The following is a 22,416-nucleotide window of genomic DNA, read 5'->3' as shown; positions in this document are numbered from 1 at the left end:
CACATAAATAATGAATTGTCTTCATTTATGTGTTGTTGTTTTTTGGTGCAGTTGGCCCAGTGAGGCAAATTATAGTTTAAGAAGAAATTATACATCTTCTTCCACAAGTTCACATATGCATTGAAATCCAGCATTGAATAATATAGCATTTCTACAGCATGTATTTCAAGTGAAACATGAATGCACTGCCAAACAATCAATCTTTTGAGTTCCTTCCAACAGATATATGTAGGCATGTATACTCCAACTGAACTGAGGCTGGAGGACTTTACAATATAGACAAAGCGATGATTTAAAAAATGTGTTAATGCTACTTTATTTTTCATAGTAAGTAACACTGTGACATAACCAGGCACAACCAACATGTCTGTCTGTGAAAATCTGACACAATCAGAGCCATAACTAAAATTCTGTTACCACTAAAAGAAATAAATGTTTAAGTTGATGTACTAAAATGGAAATAAAAAACAAATTGCATAACAAAATGACTAAAACTTAAAATAAAGGCTAATTCTGTCACATCTAAAGTCCAAAGATGATGACGATGAGAGTTTCAAAATAGTAACAAGGTTTATTAACAAAAGCGAACAACTTGAGACAGCGTGCATAGCAGACACCAACATAACCGGACCAAGACAAAAAGGACAAAAATGAGGAACTTAAATACTCAATGACACAAACTCAGTTGTGATAAATAAAATGAATATACATGGTAACAGGTGACTGGCAGGATAACTTGAACAAATGAAACAGGACACAGACAATAAACAAACTAAAAGTCCATGAAATTGAAACTAATAATTGTGACAAATTCAAAATATTAATAAATAGTTATAATAGTAATAAATAAATAGTAGCATGTAAATATGTATGTATGCAAATAACTTAAAACATGTCAGTTTATTGCATTATGCCTGATTACAACACAATGTGCAATCTAATTTCTATGACACCGATATGTGCTTCTGCATACAAAAGCGTATTTATGCGACTATTACTTTAAACATAAACACTAATGTAGCATGTCAAGTCTAGGGCCAGGTACAAAAATGGCAACATTCATTTGCTGAATGATGAATTATAGTCAAGTTCAAATATCTTTATCAAACCACTAATGCATGTGTGACAAAACCAAAGAAAGAGGCTCAGTCTTCCTTTTATGCATCTATTGCCTTGAGCTCTATTGCACTTTGATATATAATAACATATTTTATATATATATATATATATATATATAATAACATATTTTATATATATATATATATATATATATATACATATATATATATATATATATATATATATATATATATCTATTCCAGAACTGTATTCATTTCTCAACTCACTAACTATTAGTCAAATGTCTTGACATAGAGGATGTTGTGTTTGTCTTTCTTGCCCTCAGATAAGCACTGCTTAATAGAACCTAATATTGCTCTTTTGCAAAGCCAATGCATATGTTTCTGTAATACTGACGTAAAATAATTATGGCAGAGAAAATTATCTTTAAACATTTTTTCATAGCTAATATGGAAGACAAATGTGATGTCAGAATTAATCTACATGAGCAAAAGTATGTTAACACACACCAAACCCACATACATGTCTATATATTTGTAAAAAAGAATTTAATCAGAGCCATTCACATAAAAAGTTTGGGGGAGGTTGTACGGCTGTATACTTGATTTTATCCAGCGCTGCATTTAACGCCACATTAAGACATTCACTAAGCATTTCCCCTCTGTGGAATCCCTGCCACCATTTTGAAGACCATCGATCCCTTGGTAGGGTAGAAAGGGTAGATTTTTAAAGGAGATAAAAATGAAGGACAGGAAGTTTGGCTGACTATGGAAAAATTGGTATCTGTGTTCTCATCATGAACAATTAATATCAATACGGCATGCTCCACTGAATCTAAAGAGACAAGTCTCTTGATTTTTAGTCAAACTGTTCATAAGTTTGTCATAATAACACACATGGTCAGAATACTCGAAATGGTTGCAGAGATATAGCCTCATGCCTATTTGGCATGCTCTTTAGCGAATTTGTAAGTGCGTTATTGGACAACTTGAAGTCCATGTTTTTGTTTGCATGGTCTTAAAGATGATTTGATTCAATATTCGTGGAAATCAGAGCAACTGTCTAGGAGTTCTAAAAACTATGGCAAAATTCGGCCGACTATGGCAAAATTGGTATCTATGTTATGAGGAATCTATTAAGACCAGTTTCATTACAATAGGCCAAATGAATTAAAAGCTATTGCCATTTTTTTTTATTTCATGATCATTTTTTACCACAAGGTGGCACAGTCTCAAAACTCTTTGAGTACCTTCAGGGCATGGTGCTGATGGCACATACCATAGGCCCTGTCCCAAATGGCACACTTCATGTAGATTTTCTGTCTTGTGGACTTACAATGGCCGCTGCGTGTGCATGTCCATTAAGTCCACAAGACCGTAGGGTGTCCCATTCGTCATTAAAGCTTTAAGAAGGGTGCTCGCGAGCGCCCCCTTTGTGGCTGCTATTCGCCATCGATGCGCACTTCAGCTGAGCCTGCAAGTTTGCGAGCTATGCAGAGGAATTCAACCCGGCAGTCAAAGCAGCGTTACGTCATGAAAGTGCAGACTCAGAGGAAGACCGTGAGGGTTTAGGGTGCCATTTGGGACAGGGCCATACACTGCAGGGCTATTCAAATCTTGCCCTGGAGGGCCAATGTGCTGCAGAGTTTAGCTCCAACCCTAAACAAACACACCTGAAGATGCTAATCAATGTCTTCAGGATCATTAGAAAATCACAGGTGGGTGTGTTTGATCACGGTTGGAGGTAAACTCTGTTTCATTTAAACACACCCTGCATCCCAATTCGCATACTATCCATACTAAATATTCGAAAATAGAATTAGTATGTCCCAAATCGTAGTATGTTGAAAAGAGTATTACAAAGATACCCGGATGGTTTACTATTTCCAGTCCGAATTCGAAGTACGGATCGATGTGCACTCCAATGGTTGATATTGCCCACGAAGATCCAATTAGAACTACAAACGCGGATAAAAAGCGTTAAAAAAACTACAAACATGACGGATGTGCGAGTCCAACGGTTAAGTAGAGAAGTTTAGATAAAGGGGTGTGAGTGACCAACTATCAATATTTAACCTGACAAAAATATATTTATTCAGTGTTGTCCACATTATATTTCATCTGCAGCAGCATTGTGAACTTTTGTAATGACACGTTTGGCCATTAACTTTTAAATGCATCATTATACTTCAACTGCAAACACATGAGGAGAGTCGCTGCATTAAAGGCCCACACATGGCATATCAAGGAGCGGCTACATTTCTCTCCAATACGGTAGGAGATTAATCTGAATGTGGAGGATTTGAACTGTGACGAATCTGACGATGATTGACAGGGCAGTTAAACGGTGACGGGATGCTCGTAACTAAGCGACAGAGTCCGTTAAAGATGGCGAAGTAGTATGTCCTGAAGCTTGCATACTTTTCTGCTACACACTCAAAAGTATATACTTTTTCTTCAGAAAAAGAGTACATACTTTTAGTACATAGTATAAGTAGGCGAATTGGGACGCAGCAACATTTGCAAGGGTTCCACCAGTAGTGGGCACTTGCTCAACATAAGCAATATTGTACATCTGAGTGAACGAGATGGGGTTAGTTAGTGAGGGAAGGGCATAAGAAAGTGGACTTGATGCAGCCTTGTTAGTAAAGCCAAATTCATTAAATAGAAATGTGTGTTCACATACTTTTATCCATGCAGATGATTTGATTCAGGCGTTTTAAGCACACACTAAATGTGCCCACACAACTCTTCCTCTCTGTCTTTCCTAACTCATTATCTCTACAGTATACTTGAAATACCAGAGGATTCAAGCAACTCGATTATTTTTATAGGCCCAAACCCTTTGAACCCTACACATGCGGCATATGATTAATGTCACACTTTCTCTCGGCTATGAAAGACAGCAATAAGAATCTATATAAAGAGATCCATCAGTTCACATTCTGTCATGCTTGCTTAAGAAAGCCATTCATCCTGCCTGGAGGTGCAAGTTGTGGCATTTGACAGGTTCTATGTGTGGTGAGATCATAGTGATGCGAATAGATTGTGCAAAAATAGCTTAGCAAGCACTCAGTGTCCTTCTAGTGTCCTATACGAAACACACAGCAGGTGAACACACCCATTTTAAGTATCAGCTTTTGGCCGACATTCAACCATGAAAACACAATCACACTATCCAGCCTGCAACACATCTGTCCTCTTACACAGAACATGATGGTATGACAATCTAAGCAAAAAAAAAAAAAAAAAAATGATATTCTCGTCACTTTAGTCAATGTGCCCTTTCCGCCAGACACCAGCAGCTCTGCAAGTAACATCCTCTAAGGAGGTAAAATGTGTTTTTGTATGTGTTTTTTTTTTTCTTTTTTACAAAATATTTAGTGTACAGTGTCTCTATGAGTAAATACATCTTACAGTATTGTACATAATTGCTTTGTTTTGGAGAATACCATATAGCTTCCCTTTCTCCAATTGTCCCAAGTACTTAAAAGTACTTAAAATTCACCTAAAAACTGTCATCATGCCATTCCAAACCTGTATGACTTTCTTTCTTCTGTGGAACATAAAAGAAGATATTTTTGCCCATGCAATGAAAGAGAGTGTGGTCCAAAACAGCACTGACTTCTGGACATTTTTCAAAATACCTTCTTTTGAGTTCAAAATTAAAAGGGGTTCAACAAGAACATTATAACATAACTGTAATTTTAGGGGAATCTTTTAATTTAAAATAGCCAATAACACTTTTCAGTGTAGCTAGAGAGCGTCTCATATCTTTCTCACACACACACACACACACACACACACACACACACACACACACACACACACACACACACACACACACACACACACACAAAGTTTATTGCCCAAGCTTCCGTACTGATTCTTTTTTCATCTATGGGCACCGTGCTCCTCTTCTATTAAAACGGCACCACACAAGTGCAGTTGTGTACGTTGATAGTGGGGAAATCACGTCTTGTTCATAAGTTTGGCCAGCATTTGCTGAATGTGTAAGCGTGGTAGGTTTAGTACAGAATGCCGGGCTCTGGGGTTGCCTGGCAACAGGGGCATGTGTCTGCGATGGGCGTGACGGTGGGCGGGGCTGCTTTCAGCTGAGCGGCTGCGCTGAATGGCCGCCGCCCCGAGGGCGGGGTCGTGGGGGAAGTGCTCCGTGTCCATGGTAGAGGAGGAAAACACGTACGACGCCAGTCTTCTCAAATGGGCGGGCCTCGGGAATGAGTGATGTGGGTGTGGCCTGTCCTCCTCCAACTGAAAAAGACCAATAAGAGTGGAGGAAAAGAGGAATCAGGCTGAGGAAAAACTAAAACGCGAAGTATTGGAAAAAAAGCGTCTTTTTTGTTTTTTTTGTGTGTGATGTGTGATGAACACAAAAACACACCAATAAAAAAAAACAAGAGATATACGATACATTATATCAACTGGGTGGTACAAACACATAGATGTGCTGTAACTCATTCAGAGGACAAGACCAGCCCACATTTGTATGAACGCTAAAGACAGGCTTGATTAAGTTTACGGTGTGAGTGAATTTATGTTCTACATGTTGTGAAGGAGCCAACGTGTGCACACAGACCCCGGACCACCAAGGTGAACGAGATTTCACCAAATACAACATGTTCCTGTATCAACATCTTTGTTGATCCTGGAACAACATTCCAATCAACCAATCAGAATTTTTGGGGTAAGCTTACAGTTTATGTTAAGTTAGGGCTCACAACCATGGTTAGGTGCTTCTACATCAGTGTTACTCACCTATCATTTCTCTATGATTTTAGGGGTAAGGTTTAGGGGCAGGGATAGAATTAGGACTACATTTTTGGACAGAAATGTTGTTCCAAGTTCAACAAAATATGTTGACCAGGGAACATGTCTAACTTGGCAAAATCACGGTGACCGTATGACCAATAAGCTTGGCTGCTGAGCATGATGCGCATGATGCACACACACACACACACACACACACACACACACACACACACACACACACACACACACACACACACACACACACACACACACACACACACACACACACACACACACACACACACACACACACACACACACACACACACACACACACACACACACACACACACAACCATAGAACCCTAAAAAATGCAAATTAACACAAATACCTAACAGACATATAATTTGCACCAGGGGGGGGCATACAAACAATGTATGCTAATCATCTTTCAACACATCTTTCAACACAAGTTATCAGAAGCTTAAAAGAGACTTTCTTGTACTGGTTATGTAATTATGTAAACATATTCAGCAGCTAGGAGCAAATGCTAGTACTATATCGTAACACTTCCAGCTTAAACACAACCTAAACACAAACACACTCACGTGCACGCACACACAGGCACACACGCACGCACAGACGTACACACACCCAGTAAGGCATATTTGGGAATTCTTAACAGACTCTTGTCTAAGCAAGGTATAATTTGTTCAAATGAGTTAATGTATTAGATATCATGATAACACTTGAACATTTGTTCATAAATTAACTAATACAATTTGAAATGAACAAATGTACACTTATGTTCAAAAGTATGAGGTCAGTAAGTTCTTTTTTAGGGCGGAGGAGGGAAAGGCTTCAATTACATTTTAAAATATATTCAAATAGAAAACTTTTTTATTGTAATAATATTTGTGTTTTACTGTATTTTATCAAATAAATGCAGCCTTATTGAACTGAAGAAACTTTTCTCAAAAACATTTATAACACTTATTGTTCCCAAACCGTTGTATTGTAGTGTATGTACAAATTAACATTAAACTTGATAGGTCATTTCTGTACCAAATGCATTTACTAATGTTAACTCTTATTGTATGTTGTTACCATTTTATTTATTGTTTATTGTGTTTATTCACAAAGATAGAACAAAACCAAAAAACAATAATTCAGTCATAAACATAATATTTTCTCAAAAATAATTAAATATATGCCAGTGTACAGACATAGATTAGACAGGTGTGGGTACTTAGAAGCATGTGGCCTAGTCTTTCTCTAAAAGGCTTTTAAAGTCAGCATAAAATCAAAAACGCATGTACTTTTAATAAAGTAAACTATTCATCTGTGCATTTTATTGCACTACAAATCCTAAATAATAAATAAAAAGTAATCATTGGTTGACAATCCTTTTTTTTTCAATTTAGATATACAGTTTCACATTACACAACTAAAATGAGCTGTGTATTAAAATTCATGCTGACTTTGATGATAATAAGGATCGACTCACAGACCACAAGCATGATAAAACGATCAAATGCAATAAATTATATTTCAAACTAGACTTAAAGGGATAGGTCAACCAATAATCACCTTCATGCCGTTCCAAACCCATAAGACATTGGTTGATCTTCGAAAAACAAATTAAGATATTTTTTAATTAAACTGCAGATGTTTCTGTCCCTCCATTGAAAGGTCAGGTAAGCTAAATGTAAAAGATCCAAAATGGCTTTAAGACTAATTCATACGAGTCAAGTAGTTTCCAATTCCAAGTCTTATGAAGAGATATGGTCACTTTATATGATGAACAGATTTTATTTAGGCTTGTATTGACATATAAATGTACATAGATACATACATTTTGCGCATCACATATGGTAAACGTGGAAGCTCATGCATGAGTCGCACGCCTGGTTCATGTGTGCGAGATGCATGAAAACCAATACATTAACCTTAAATAAATCTGTTCATCCTAAATTAAATCTGTAAAATCATATAAAGTGATTAGATAAAACCGCTTGATTAATATAGATTTTTATTTTATTTTATGACAACTTAACCTATTTGGATCTTTTAAGTTATGGTTACCTGGCCTTTCACAGGCAGACATTCAGGTCTCATTAAAAACATTTTAATTTGTGTTGTGAAGATTTGGTTTGGAACAATATGAGGCACATCATCAATAATGATGACACAATTTTCATTTTTGGGTGAACTATCCCTTTAATCATAAAGCTGTTATCAGGGAGCTAAGGATCATCAAACAAATAAAGCGATCAGGTTTACTCATACACGCACATGCCCTCAGGTGTGACTTACCGGGCCATCGGGTCCAAACGGCTCTGACTCCCTCCTTCTTGGGCAGGTTTGAGGCAACGTGTGAAAAGGTGAATGGGCGGGGCTCGGTCCCACCCCCTCCTCCTCTGCTACAATCATCATCCCACGAGTTTTGGGTCGTACCACAGCCTCAGCTCCACCCATCCCATGTGCCCCTGCTCTCCTTCTTCTCTCCTCTTGGTCCTCAAGGGGGCGTAATTCCTCTGGTTCATCATCTGTGGTGCCTGAGGTGGTGGGCTCAGCCCCGGGATGGAAGTCTTTCAACTCGGTTTCTTTATCAATCATCACCCACTCCCTGCTGTCAAAGTCCTCCTCTTCTGCCAGCGGGACTGAGCGGATGAATGCATTGCTGTGAGCCTCCTGGTCACCGTCTGCAGAGACATCATGGCGGCCACCGGCCAGTCTTTCAACCTGTCCAGCGTCTAATGAGAACATCTGAGCAGGCTGGGAAGAATAGACGTGCCTGGATGGAGAGCCCAGCATGTCCAAACGAGAGCTGCCACAAAACACACAAAGAATAAGACACAGAATCACCTGAACAACCATACATTTAAAAGTACCCAAACATTTGAACAAAATACTGGAAAGATTTCTGAAGGATCATGTGACACTGAGGACTGGAGTAATGATGCTGATAATTTAGTGTTGCTATCATAGGAATAAATGACAAAGAAAATATTAAAATACAAAAGTGTTATTTTAAATTGTAATATTAATATATATATATATATATATATATATATATATATATATATATATATATATATATATATATATATATATATATATATATATATATATATATATATATACAATTATATATATGCACACATATATAATATATTTATTGTTATATATATATATATATATATATATATATATATATATATATATAACATTCATAATATTTCACAATGTTACATGTATATTCAACAAATAGCACAAGAGACTTTTTCAAAAACATTTTAAACATCTTACAGAAACAATTTTTAAAATGCTAGAGTATATTTGTCCACAAACTGCAGTACAGTATGTTTTTAATAAAATTACAACAAACTATATCAAACTATAATAACTACAATACATTCATATTTGTGTTTCATCAAGTCTCAATATTCCCAAAACTTAATTTCAAATATTGTTGTTTGGCATAATTAGCTATAATGTGTTATTAGTGTCATTACCTGTATTTCTGTAAACCTTTAATATAAAATGCAATATATAATTAATGACATACCCAATAAAAACTGTGTTAGTTTTAAAAATTTTAACTCTTCCCAATATAAATATTTTTGGGCATGCCAAGCAACTTTTTTATCATAAAATGCCCTAAATATCAGAGAAGAATGTTACATAATAATAATAATAATTATTATTATTATTAAGAATGTTACAGTACAAATCAAAAACATGCTTTTTTCTCAGAAAACCATTTTTGAATGCTTTCCTTCCTAACAAGACACAAGTTCGAGTGACCTTTAAAAGGCTAGAGGGATAGAGTGATGAATTTTACCGTTTATCTGCACCATCTCCTCTATCTTCTGCAGCAGATAGCCGGTCTGATTCTGGGCTGTTTACTCTCCGGTACCTTGGAGGGCGGGACTGACCATCCGCTTCTCCGCCCCTCGCTGGAGAAACTGTCCTCCCTCCTCCGGCAGGCTCCTCCCCATCATCTGATGCTACTTGCGTCTTGGAGAAAAAGCAGTTTTAAACATATAATTGGTCTAAAATCATGTTTCAACCTAATTTGAATATAAAATTTTTTATTAATTGGGCATAATACATCAAAACAATAGTACCTTACTGATGCTGATCCTGAGTTTGTTACGATTAAAGTCAGTTTCATCCCATCCTTCACCAGCAGGCGGGGCTGGAGCAGGTTCGCTAGGCCTGCTGGGTATCAAAGCAGGTGGGGCGTTCTCTTGGTCACTCAGGTGTTCATCTTGCAGAACATCATCAGTGTTTTCCCTCGGCAATTCACCAGGTACCGGTGTCACATTCACCACCCTGAGAGAGGTAAGGTCAGAATTACATCCATATCATTCAAAGCATATCAGAATCACAGTCTTTTTAAAGTCAAAACAGAATCAATCCAGTTTCATTTCTGAGTCTAGAATCCCATCACGGAAATGATCTGATACTGGAAATGATCTGATACTGTTGTAAGAGTGTGTAGATAATCTTACCCCACAATGGCAGCAGTTTGCCGCGTGTTTTGTTGCGGTGGTGTGTGTGTGCTGGTGGGGAGAGCCGTATCTGTTCCAGATTTTTCCCAGTCATACGGCTCATTTTCTGTTATCACCCTTTCTTTCATGCTGTTCTCAAATACTGACATTAGCAACTAGACCAGGAACAAGGAAAGAAAGAAAATACAATTTTCACTCAAAATAGTTTTGATTTATATATACTGTTATATACTGTGTATATATAATAATAAATATTCATTACATTTAAATAGCGCTTTTTCTAGGCACTCAAAACGCTTTACATAGAAGGGGGGGGATCTCCTCATCCACCACCAATGTGCAGCATCCACCTGGATGATGTGACGGCAGCCATATTGCGCCAGAACGCTCACCACACACCAGCTGATTGGTGGCAAAATGATGAAGCCAATCAGGAGAGGGGAGTATTAGGAGGCCATGATGGACAGAGGCCAATGGGCAAATTTGGGATTTTTAATGACCAGAGAGGGTCGGGTCTCATCTGAAAGACGTCTCATCTAAAAGACGGTGCTCTGTGACAGTACAGTGTCCCCATCACTATACTGGGGTGTTAACAACCACACAGACCACAGGGTGAGTCTGCCCCCTGCTGGCCTCACTACCACCTCTACCAGCAGCTACCTGGTTTTCCCAGTTGGTCTCCCATCCAGGTACTGACCAGACTCAGCCCTGCTTAGCTGCAGTGGGAAACTCTAAAATCAATGTTAAGTGGTCTCTTAATTTTTTCTAATGCTATAGCATTAGAAAAAATTAAGAGACCACTTAACATTGATTTTAGAATCAATGTAGAACACAAATTAAGATTTTTAACTCCAACTGTTGCTCATATAATGCATTATATGAGCAACGGTTGGAGTTTAAAATCTTAATTTGTGTTCTACTGAAGAAACAAACACACCTAAATCTTAGATGCCCTGGGGGTAAGCAGATAAACATCACATTTTCTATTATTTAGCTATCCCTTTAAGTGGTCTCTTAAATTTGTTCCAGAGCTGTATATATATATATATATATATATATATATATATATATATATATATATATATATATATATATATATATATATATATATATATATATATATATTTACACACATACACACACGCACATAGACACACTCACGCACACACACACACACACACACACACACACACACACACACACACACACAAACACACACACACACACACACACACATACACACACACACACACACGCACACAAACATGTTTGTTTTTGTGACATATGAGAACATTCCATAGGCATAATGGTTTTTATACTGTACAAACCGTATTTTCTATCCCCTTACACTGCCCCTAACCCTAAACCTACCCATCACAGGAAACATTCTGCATTTTTACTTTCTAAAAAAAAACTCATCCTGTATGATTTATAAGCATTTTGAAAAGAGAGGACATGGCCAATGTCCTCATATTTCAATCTCCTTATAATACCTATGTCATACCCATGTCATTATACACATTTGTGTCCTCATATGTCACAAAAACATGCCCCCACACACACACACACACACACACATTTTTGAGTATATGTTTCAAAATATATTCCCTGCCGTTCAAGGTTTTTGTAATGTAAATTCTCTACTGCTCACCAAGGCTGCATTTATTTGATTAAAAATACAGTACAATTGTTTCTGTTTTAATAAATTGTTAAATGTGATTTATTCCTGTGAAAACTCCATTTTCTGCATCATTATTCATATGAACCTTCAGAAATCGTTCAAATATGTTAATTGGAGCTCAATTGTTGTTGTTTTTTCATCAGTTTTGAAAACAGTTGTGCTGCTTAATATTTTTGTAGAAACCAATAATTTCAAGATTATTTGATGAATAGACAAAGAATAGCATTTATTTGAAGTAAAAATCTTTTTTTTAACATTATAAATGAAAGCTTTTAGCATAGGTTCTACTAAAATGAATTCATATCAATAGGTCTGGCTGGCCAATCACTGCTTAACACTAGCAGTATTTAAGCACTGAACTCTGTTTCACATTCCCACTTGATAACACTGATGTTCCCCTCTATCTTCCCCACCACCAGGTTGGTCCCTGACTCCATCCATCCACCCCTGCCTTCACCTTTAGGCAGGATCAGAATCTGCATCCCCAAGGTTTTGGACTAAGGATGGGGCATATCTCAAATAACTTTTCTATACATCTCTAAATGAATCATTGTAGCTCACTACTACCATCTGTTAATACTTCATGGAATAAATATAATGTAAACTTTCACCTGTCCTCTGAGTCTTTCTGGTAGACACACACACGCACACACGCACACACACACAATTCCAACGAGGAGGTAGGAGCACAGAAAGTGGGATATTAGAGGTGCGTGTGAAAGGCTCACCTGATAATCAGGTTTGGTGTAGTAATCTAAATCCAGCACATGGTCATAGAAGACATGAAACTCAGCAGGCATGTGTTTCAACAGCATCCTGTGCTCATAGCGCTCTTTGATCTGTCCCACCTGCTCCTGTTCACCAGACACACATTGCAGACGCAATTAGCAACTCTGAAGACCTTAAATATTTTAAGCATAAGCTCTTAAGACAAGGGTTAATTCACTCAAATCTGTTCCATTATATTCATATTCACTGCTTAATGTGAGTGTGACATGAGTGTGATATGTGAGTGTGAGTCTTACCTTATCTTTTATCTTACGCCATGGTAACTGTCCAACAGTAAACTCTACCAGCATATAAAACAATGACCACAAATCATCATGACGACCCATTTCCTGTTAAGAAGGAACAAAGGGTGGTCTTCTTTAAAATAATTATTCTCAATGTAGTTTATTCTGGCCATGAATCACCCATTTAGGTTTCATTCACACTGCAAGCCTTAGTGCTCAATTCAGATCTATTGCTCAGATTCTTTTCGTATAGCTGTTCACATTGTTGTCTTAATTATGACGATTGTTGCTCTAGAGTGGCATAAAAGTGCAATAAATTCCAATATATTATAATGATATCTGACCTGTATCGGATTTAGGACCACATATAGAACTGGCTCAAATAAGAATTGTATAGATCAGATTCCATGAGGTTTGTGCTGTTCACACTTTTACGACAAAAACAGATCTGATTCACATATGAGCAAAGACACTGGATTTGGGCCACATTTACCTGCAGTCTGAATCTAGCCTTATGTTTCAAATTGGCATACACAGCCAGTGCTTGCTATTTATGTGTGTGATATGCTTTAGACAGTCAGTGGACGTCCTCTCTGAAACTGATACTTCACTTACCTTGTTTTTATGTGCATTAATGGAAGCGTAGCGTACTGTTCCTCGGAACCCAGCCACTGTCCTGGGCTAAAGCAGAACATTTAAAAGAGTCTCATAATAAGAATTAATATCACTTTCATTTATACTTTAATACTTTGGTTGAAATAGGTAAATACATAATCAAAACAAAGCAAAAATGGAAAGAAAATATAAGGAAGGGTGGAGCGACAGGAATTATGTATATTTGAGCTACTTTTTTTATCTTTTTTGGGATTCTTAGCCTGATTGAGTCCAATTCATTAAAGACATATACAGGAAGGTGTAAGGTGTAAAATTGCAGGTACAGTATGAGACGGTACGACAGAGGTGTGTGGAATCTGTGGATATGTCCAACAGGGTATGTTTCAGAATTCAGCATTTGAAATGTAAGGCCACAACCATTAGAGAAGAGTGTTCTAAAAGCCTTTAGAGGGTAAGGAAGGAATCTTTCCAATATTTTGGAAACTCACAATATGACTGTCGCTATGGTAACAGGGACAAACATCTTTGGCGGGGGAGCATGCGATTCAACATGAGAGCCAAAACAGAACTGCAAAACAAAACTGAGAAAAGTGAAACATAAAAATGAATTCAAACATATAAATCATAAAATTTATTAGTGAACGGCAAAATAAATAAATAAATAGGGATGCATGATACATTTTGCACCATATCAGTTATAAGCTGATGTTATATTTACTGATATCAGTCAACAGTTGACGTGTAATTGCGCTTGCTTATTTCTTCTTTTACAATTAGATTACCTTTGTCGCTACCTAAAACTCAATTCAAGAATTTAAAAAAAAAAAAAAATGTATAACACAGTTGAATGTAATCTATAGCAAATCTCAGAATTAATGTCTATTTTACTCTATAATGTGATGCCTAAATGAATTTTTACAACATTATATTTATGCAACTGGCCAGAAATGTGATATGGGTGCATCCCAACATAAAGCATCGCAACTAAATATAAAAACTGCACATGCAAGAAACAAATGTGAAAAATGCTGCTTATTTGGTCATTTTTGTGCTATTTATTTAGCGAAAAAAAATATTTAAAATCTAACAGAAATAGTATTTGAAAGAATATAAAGGAGGAAGAAGATAATTGTACCACAAAACAAAGCAAAAGCAATACTTACCGGCCGCACCTCCCCGTTTGTATTAGTGTACTGTCGTGCCAAACCAAAGTCCAGCATATAACACTTCCTACAGGTAGACGGTAATCGGCCCATGGCAAAATTAGACTAAGGATAAGAAAGAGACCAGCATTAGCTGACAGAAGCCAGGTAAATGGATTGAGAAAGAGAAGAGATGGTAAAAGTGAGGCGTACAGGTTTAATGTCTCTGTGCAGGAAGCCCACAGAGTGAATGGCTTCAATGGACTCTAAGATCTGTTTCCCCAACCGTAGAGTGGTGCTCATACTGAACGTCCCTCTAGGCTGACTCCTCCTGAGATCAGCCAGATTCCTTCCCTACAGAAAGAGAGATTCAGCTGCAGTTTCTTTTACACACACACACACACATGTAAGAAACAGAAATAAAAAATCTGTACCTGCAACTGCATGACAACGTAATTGAACTTGTCGTTTCTTCCACATCCAATAAATTTGCAAACATGATTCTTTCCTGCACAAGAAATGAAATCAGTAATGTCACAGATATTACATAGAAGTCACACACATTACAGCTTTTTGTGTGGGCTGTGGACACACACATACAAAACATATTCAGCAAGCAGGTAAAGACAGAGGCGGTGACATTTGGAATTTCAGCGTGTCCTCCATGAAGGTTATAAAGACATGCGAGAGCAAGAGAGCATCGAAAAAAAGAGGGAGGGAGAAAAACGTGTGGTAATCCAACTTTCCTTCAGTTCTTCACGCTCATTAGTCTTACAGACTCCCAGTGGTATTCCTGAACTACAGCTGAGGCTAACTGCCTTGACAAGCATGAAAGTCACAATGTGTCTCTCTGTGTGTGTTTCATATGAACACATCTGAAAACATTATGATGGGAAAACAAACAGAGGAACTGTCACATATTTTTACAAACCCTGCTTGCTTCACAAATATGTACTTACACTACCATTCAAAAGTTTAAGTCAGTAAATATCTTTAATGTTTTTGAAAGAAGGCTCACCAAGGCTTCATTTTATTTAATCAAAACCACATTAAAAACGTAAAAATTTGAAATATTATTACAAACATTTTCCATTGTAATATATTTTAAAACTATTTATTCCTGTGTGGCAAAGTTGAAATTTCAGGATCATTAGTGTCACATGATTCTTTAGAAATCATTTTAATATGCTGATTTGCTCCTCAAGAAACATTTTATTTCTTCAATGAAAACAGTTGTGGTGCATAATACTTTTGTGGAAACCATGATTCATTTTTCAGGATTCTTTGCAAATTAGAAAGTATCAGAAATTTATTGAGGACGCCTAAATGTTGTTTTATGATACATTTGCTGAATATTCCTTGCATCAAGCCACTAAAACAAAAATATGAAGAATAAAATCACTAATTGTCTTGGAGAAGGATGAGATGGATGCTGGTTCAACTCACATACGATATGATGCTGCAGGTGACACAATGACCTCCGTTGTTGTTCAACAGCTAACTGATTAGCTAACCTGAATAAAGGACATCCTCTCAGTCTCCTCACCTTGTAGTTTCTTTAGTACAGCAACCTCCATCTTAAGCACTTGTTTTGGCTGTTGGGCGGATTCCACTTTAAGAGCCACATTCTCCCGTGTCAACAGGTCGTAGGCCTCATATATCTCCCCGAACCCTCCACCCCCAATCTTCTTCAGCTGAATACACAAGCAATAGCAAGGTCAGTCTTGGCAGAACATTGATTTAACCTGTGTGTCATCTACTCCACATGCTGGTCTCACACAATATACACTCTTAAAAATAAATGTTTCAAAGGTGGTTTTCACAGTAATGCCATTGAAAACCATTTTGGGTTCCCCAAAGTACCTTGTGTCAAGAACATGTTAATAATCTACAGAACCTTTCTCCACTATAAAGAACATTTTGTGCAATGAAAGGTTTCCATGAATTAAAGCTCCTTCATGGACTCATAGATGCCAATAAAAAAACGTTATTTTTAAGAGTATGCATTGTAAATCAACACCATGCTCCGAGAAAGTCCCTTAGCTAAACAGGACAAATTCAACAGCTAAATTTGCAGGAAAGCTTTTGTGGATTATAACTGGCTGGGTTTGTTCTACATTCAATAAATTGTATGACAAAATGTTATTGTATGAGTTGTATGAGCTGCTCTGATCATAGCTCTGAGCGATTACTAAAATCAAGAAAGATTTAATTAAACTCTGAGCAATTCAATTCTAGTAGCAGGCACTAAACATATTGATTAATCTTGGCTTAAACATGCTTTATCTCATGAGTTATGACAGGATATGTTTAAGCCAGTAACAAATTAGTCAGACTGCCACAATCCTCATCAAAGATATATATTATTACAGTAAAACAGCCACAAATCATTTCTGAGGACATCTGCTTGAAGAGTTGTGCTATGAACTGGCCCACAACCAAATGGTTTGGGAGAATTTTGGAGAGAAGCCAGACTAAGTTGATTTGAAAGCATCTGCTGTCACATGTGGACCATTTTGTCCTGTGCGATTAGGCTACAAAGGCAACAGACACTTTGGGCATCTTCATTCCATGAACACACTCCTACCTAAATATAGACAAACACACACTTACCACTTTCCAGCGCTCTTTCACCAGGCAGTTGGGGGGCAGGATGTCGACCTGCTCCCCCGCCCCGTTCATGTTTTCGTCGCCGTTGACACCGGGGCCTACGCACTGCATCGGCTGTCCAGCACTTTACCAAACCCTGCCATTTACCTGAAACATATATATACAAAAAAATGCTTTTACCTAAACTTCCTGAGTATTTCCAGGTTTAAACCCTGACATGAAAGTATCGCCCCAAAAATAATAATGAATTGACACATTCAGAAAGAAAATAATAATAATCTATCATCTTTAAGCTCTACATGCAAAAGAAGTATCCGCAAACCCAACACAAGACAAGTGACAACAACAATAGCACTGTGTCTATCAGAATGAAGAATACAATACAGAAACCAGAAGGAAAAGTCATATGTTTCTCTCGAGGTCATTATCTTGGCCTGGGCTTTTTTCCATAATCATTGATCTCTTTTTAAGGTCACACAAAGGCATCCATTGCAAAAATGTGGCCAAAATGACATACATTTCATTCATTCCAACAGCATTAAACCATTGTTACACCGGCTATGAGCAGAAACAGAGAATTCTGAAAACAACCACATATCATTGATTGTCTTAAAAATTTTAAAGACCCTGAAAAGGAAATAAATCTTCTACCGCTTCTTCAAGATTTCTGTAATGTCTGCAGAGTATCAGGTATCCACTAGAGCCGGTCAGACACAGAGGCCCTGCCTGGACTACACCCTTACACACGCTCTCATTATGTTACAGGCACTTATTAATCTTATAAAAGAAACAGATTATCATTCACTGGAGTACAGTTTATATTTGCATGCTCTGTGTATGCTTAATTCCTTAACATACTGTATTTCAGACCTTTCTTTCTGTTTACCATTTTAAAACAATCACCCTCACTTTCTAAAATAAACCTTCTCTAAGGAATGCAATGGGTTATAAATGGATCTAATTAATAAAACTGAAAAGACTCTCACCTTAACACTTCTGACACCTTCATCTGAGAAAGCTAATGCATAGCCATGTAGGTATTTTAGGGAATACCTCATCTTATTCTCCACCCTTAACATCCAGAACAGCAAATCAGGATGGCATTTCATAATAAAAAATCTATTGACTTATTTTACAATACAATGAACTGTATGGATTGTACAATGGCTCAAAAACATATATTAGGTAAAAATACATAGAAGGTGATGGGGAAATTTCTTTAAATGTCAGATAAATGTACACACAGATAATGTATTTAGGTATGGCAATATAAAGCTGTGTTTAAATAAAATTCATTTTATAGTAAGTATTAAACAAGCAGTAAACATTAAGTTAGAAATAAGAAACAAAAAAAGCTTGATGATTAAACAAATAAGAAAATTAACATTCTAAATAAAAACTAAACAACTGAGACATTCATGCAATGACTTGGAGAGAATGCAGATGTATTTGTTAATTCATACTTTTCACAAAAAATATTTTAACAATTTATTACTACCAATATATAATTATATAATTTAACTGTACATTATAAGGTAATTCGCTTTTTATTTTAAAACATTTTTCAGCATTTTACAATAAAATTACATTGTACTACCCATACACTATAACAACAACTCAACTCTAAAATAGGCTACATTACATTATATCAGATAATTTGATAATGTTCAGTCAAATGGATTGAATAATGCCTTCAATTGTGTTTTTTTGCTGAATACTTTACACACAGACAACTGATTAAAAACACTGACATTCTTGGATTAAAAAAATGCAGGGTCCACAGGATATAGCTCAGTCGCGTCGTGCAGCAGGCTCTTCACCTGTTTGCATGGAAAACTCGTAGCTTCAACAAAATGATAATGAGATTCTGATTGCATAAAGCATTTGCTAAGAGCACTTCATTATTCTGACTTAACTAAATGTCAGGAGCAGAGCACAGGACTGCGTGGGCTCAGTCTCCTGACATCTTCAGCTTTCTCCGCAGTGCCAAAAGGATCCGTCTGAACGGACCCCACCCAAACACAGTCTGGTCCAATGAGCAGCCCTGAATGCTAAGCCCCGCCCCCAAATCATCGTTTGATCACCGTCCATTGGGGCAATGCATGACAATCAGCAGAACATTCCCCTGCTAGAGCCTGAAGCGAAAGGCACTATGGGATATGTCGTTCATCAATGAGACAATAGACATAAACGGCATTGGTCACTGTCACCTCTGAAAAACTACAACTCCCGCTGACAGGCCACGTGAGCTGTTGACGTACAGCTGCATTATGTGGCATGTAATGTAAATTAATCATGATTTTTCCTAAACATAAATAATATATAAAAATTTGGCTAAGTTTCTATTTTTGACTCAGGCCCCAGTGCCTTAATAGTTTGACAAGATCGTGGCAGATTTGTTTTCGCGTGCCCGTTTGGGCACCTGGGCCAGCGCAGCATCACTATTGACAAGGTGCCAGCATACACAGAACAAGCTGATTGCTATTGAGCAGCGCTTTGTTAAAAAAATCACTTGGCAAACCAAAAACAACCTACTAACCTGTTCTTCTGTCGTCGGAGTAAAATCTCAAAGTGAGAGTTTAAGGAGAGCCGCATTATTCCGTTGGCGCGACCGCTGCGCCTTTTCCTCTTGTTGATGCTGCACCATTTTCAGCCTCCTCTGCTCCTCCGCTCCTGCACTGATTCAGCATCACACGGATACTCCCACTATGCACCGCGCACATGCGTGACAGAAGACGACTGTTGCGTAGCAACCCGAAAGGCGTGAATACCCCTCATCTGCAGACTACAGCCATTGAGGAAATTCCTTGAGAAACGTCTTATTACCAATATTTCTAATTATAAAGAAAAAAAAAAAAAAGGCTAATCGTTGTTAAGGAAATACATGTTATGAAATTGGGTTTCAATAATGTTAGTTATGTGCATGGCAAAGGCAAACGTCTTTAACGTGCTCTTGAAAGGTGATTGTGAAAAATGCCTTTCGGAATAGGCCTACAGTAAATTATCAATAAGGCAAGGCCAATAAATTTCGTGATTCAATGGCTCTTGAATATGAAGACAAATCAAATCTTAAAAACAAAACAAAAAAAAAAACAATCTAGCAGTCTGTAATAACAATTGTCAGAAGTTATCAGGACGCTTCAACTGACAAATGAAAATTCAAATAAATTTATAAAACATAATAGGCTACATATTACTTCTGATGGTGAACTGGTTTTACTTAGATTCTAGTTAGACAATGTTTGTCAGTTTTTAGCTGGTCCAAAGCAGATCTATCAATCTGTGCATGATCATCAACTGCATCAAATATGTTTAAATTATAGGCCTACATCAAATATAGTTTTAATGTGTTTTGGGGTTGTGACATTACAAAAACACAAAAGGCTGAGCGCATTTAGCTTTCAGCTAGGCCCAAAAACTGCCAACTTTTGCAGTTCACAGTTGTAGCCTCTTCTCTTTACACAGACATTACAAGAATGGAATGATAAAATGCGCCCTTAACCGAACATATTCAACTTTTAGTAACATTTTATCACGTTGTAGTCCTAAAACCCGGAAGAGAATGAGCATTTTTATTCAATGCTACTATACCCCCTGAACCCCCAGGGTTTTTGTTTTATAAGGTCTTCAGTTAATATTACTTGAAGAGACTTCATGTCTTGTTCTACAATTTAAATGGCACACAGTCGTACCTCAACCAATAATTTTGGAGTAGATGTATTTTCTAAACAAGACATACAACGGTCATCATCGTTGTGGTAGATGTAGTCTTTATTTAGTTTGCCTACAAATTGACGTCACAATTGCGCAGCAGGATACGCCCAAGTCACGTGATTCCATCCACACGCGTGTTTCCTCCAGCAGCAGCAGCGTTCCAAACTCAAACTGTCAGGCTGAACGGAGGTGAACATGGCCGAAGTGTCGGAGAGGACGTTACAGGTCGCTATATTTGTTTCATTTGCTGCAGGTTTTGCCGCAGGCTGGCAGGCAAACAGAATGCGAAGAAGGTTCCTGGACTGGCGGAAAAAGCGGTTACAGGACAAACTCGCCGAAACACAGAAGAAGTTAGACCTGTCATGAAATAAAAGTGTCAACGCAACCGACCTGGTGAGACATGCGCCTTTCATAACTGTTTAGAATAATGGATTTTGTTGGTTCCCATATAACCGGTTTGCGCTTTCATTTTCTAGTGCCTTTTTCCAGCAAGGCCCTGATTTCACAAACAGAATGAGTCTGGAACAGCACCTCTCAGAGTACTCGACAAGAACAAGCCTGGGATCAAAGACAGTCTCTACAGGCTGGAGAAAAGCAATACAACTTTCAAGGACTTAAAACAATGAGCAGAATGTTGTTTTTAAAGGGTTTCATTAATGTTTGTTAAAGTCATAAATCATAGTGTGTTTCCATGTGTGTTTTCTCCTTGTCTGTGGCATTTGAAATAAATGGAAATATTTTATTAACTGTTGACTCACTATAAAAAGTAATATGCACATTATTGTTGTGACATTTAGCTCACTTTCATATTCACTTTCACAGATCCAACAAAAGCAAGCTGAAAAGTGGACAGCTAGCCTATATATTTTCTTTATTCATTGAACTGGCTAAACCTCAAATCAAGAAATATGTTTCTGGGACTATTTATATTGTCTAAATGTCCATGTCTTTCCCCACAAGCATGTAAGATTTTATTACACAACGTTTCAGACCTGGGGCCTATTGCACAAAACTAGGATAAGGGATTAAACCAGGATATCTTGGTGATCCTGGCTCAATTTATCCACCAAGTACAACATTATGCTTTGTAGTGAAGTAAAAGTTTTCCAAAGAAAAACACTGATAATGTACATTTACTTGAAGGAAAAACAAATCTTCACCAAGGCTCCTGTTAGTGAGTGGGATATATTAGACAGCAAGTGAACATTTTGTCCTCAAAGTTGATGCATTAAAAACAGGAAAGTGTAAGGATTTGAGCAAGACAGACACGC

The 22,416-nt window shown here is 37.3% G+C and overlaps 2 protein-coding genes across 3 annotated transcripts in view; one reads left to right on the top strand and one right to left on the bottom strand.

Moving 5' to 3' along the window:
• ttbk1b (tau tubulin kinase 1b) overlaps positions 1-20,127 on the bottom strand; it is a 30,619-nt gene extending 10,492 nt beyond the window's left edge. The window contains exons 1-14 of one of the 2 annotated variants that reach the window (XM_067455606.1): positions 19,971-20,123; positions 18,418-18,502; positions 17,435-17,578; positions 16,368-16,515; positions 15,256-15,329; positions 15,035-15,175; positions 14,843-14,947; positions 13,680-13,745; positions 13,077-13,169; positions 12,780-12,905; positions 10,371-10,525; positions 9,984-10,191; positions 9,698-9,873; positions 8,167-8,680 (exon numbers count right to left, since the gene is read on the bottom strand). In XM_067455606.1, the coding sequence (XP_067311707.1) occupies positions 8,167-8,680; positions 9,698-9,873; positions 9,984-10,191; positions 10,371-10,525; positions 12,780-12,905; positions 13,077-13,169; positions 13,680-13,745; positions 14,843-14,947; positions 15,035-15,175; positions 15,256-15,329; positions 16,368-16,515; positions 17,435-17,542 (1,914 nt within the window). In that variant the 5' untranslated portion in view covers positions 17,543-17,578; positions 18,418-18,502; positions 19,971-20,123. Of the gene's footprint in view, positions 1-8,166; positions 8,681-9,697; positions 9,874-9,983; positions 10,192-10,370; positions 10,526-12,779; positions 12,906-13,076; positions 13,170-13,679; positions 13,746-14,842; positions 14,948-15,034; positions 15,176-15,255; positions 15,330-16,367; positions 16,516-17,434; positions 17,579-18,417; positions 18,503-19,970 lie in introns of both variants that reach the window. The other variant, XM_067455605.1, reaches the window with a different exon arrangement.
• A 1,119-nt stretch (positions 20,128-21,246) lies between these two features.
• LOC137090662 (mitoregulin-like) lies at positions 21,247-21,891 on the top strand. Its single transcript, XM_067454612.1, has 2 exons — positions 21,247-21,538; positions 21,622-21,891. The coding sequence occupies exon 1, from the start codon at positions 21,341-21,343 to the stop codon at positions 21,509-21,511; it is 171 nt and encodes a 56-aa protein (XP_067310713.1). The 5' UTR covers positions 21,247-21,340; the 3' UTR covers positions 21,512-21,538; positions 21,622-21,891.
• Positions 21,892-22,416: the final 525 nt, after the last annotated feature.

Source organism: Pseudorasbora parva, chromosome 10, assembly GCF_024679245.1.
Source record: "Pseudorasbora parva isolate DD20220531a chromosome 10, ASM2467924v1, whole genome shotgun sequence".
Classification (NCBI taxonomy): domain Eukaryota; kingdom Metazoa; phylum Chordata; class Actinopteri; order Cypriniformes; family Gobionidae; genus Pseudorasbora; species Pseudorasbora parva.
Note: the sequence above shows the minus strand (reverse complement) of the source record. Positions and strands in the feature narration are given on the sequence as shown.

Excerpts from the sequence above, each read along its gene's own strand:
- LOC137090662 (XM_067454612.1), top strand. The coding sequence starts at position 21,341 with ATGGCCGAAGTGTCGGAGAGGACGTTACAGGTCGCTATATTTGTTTCA.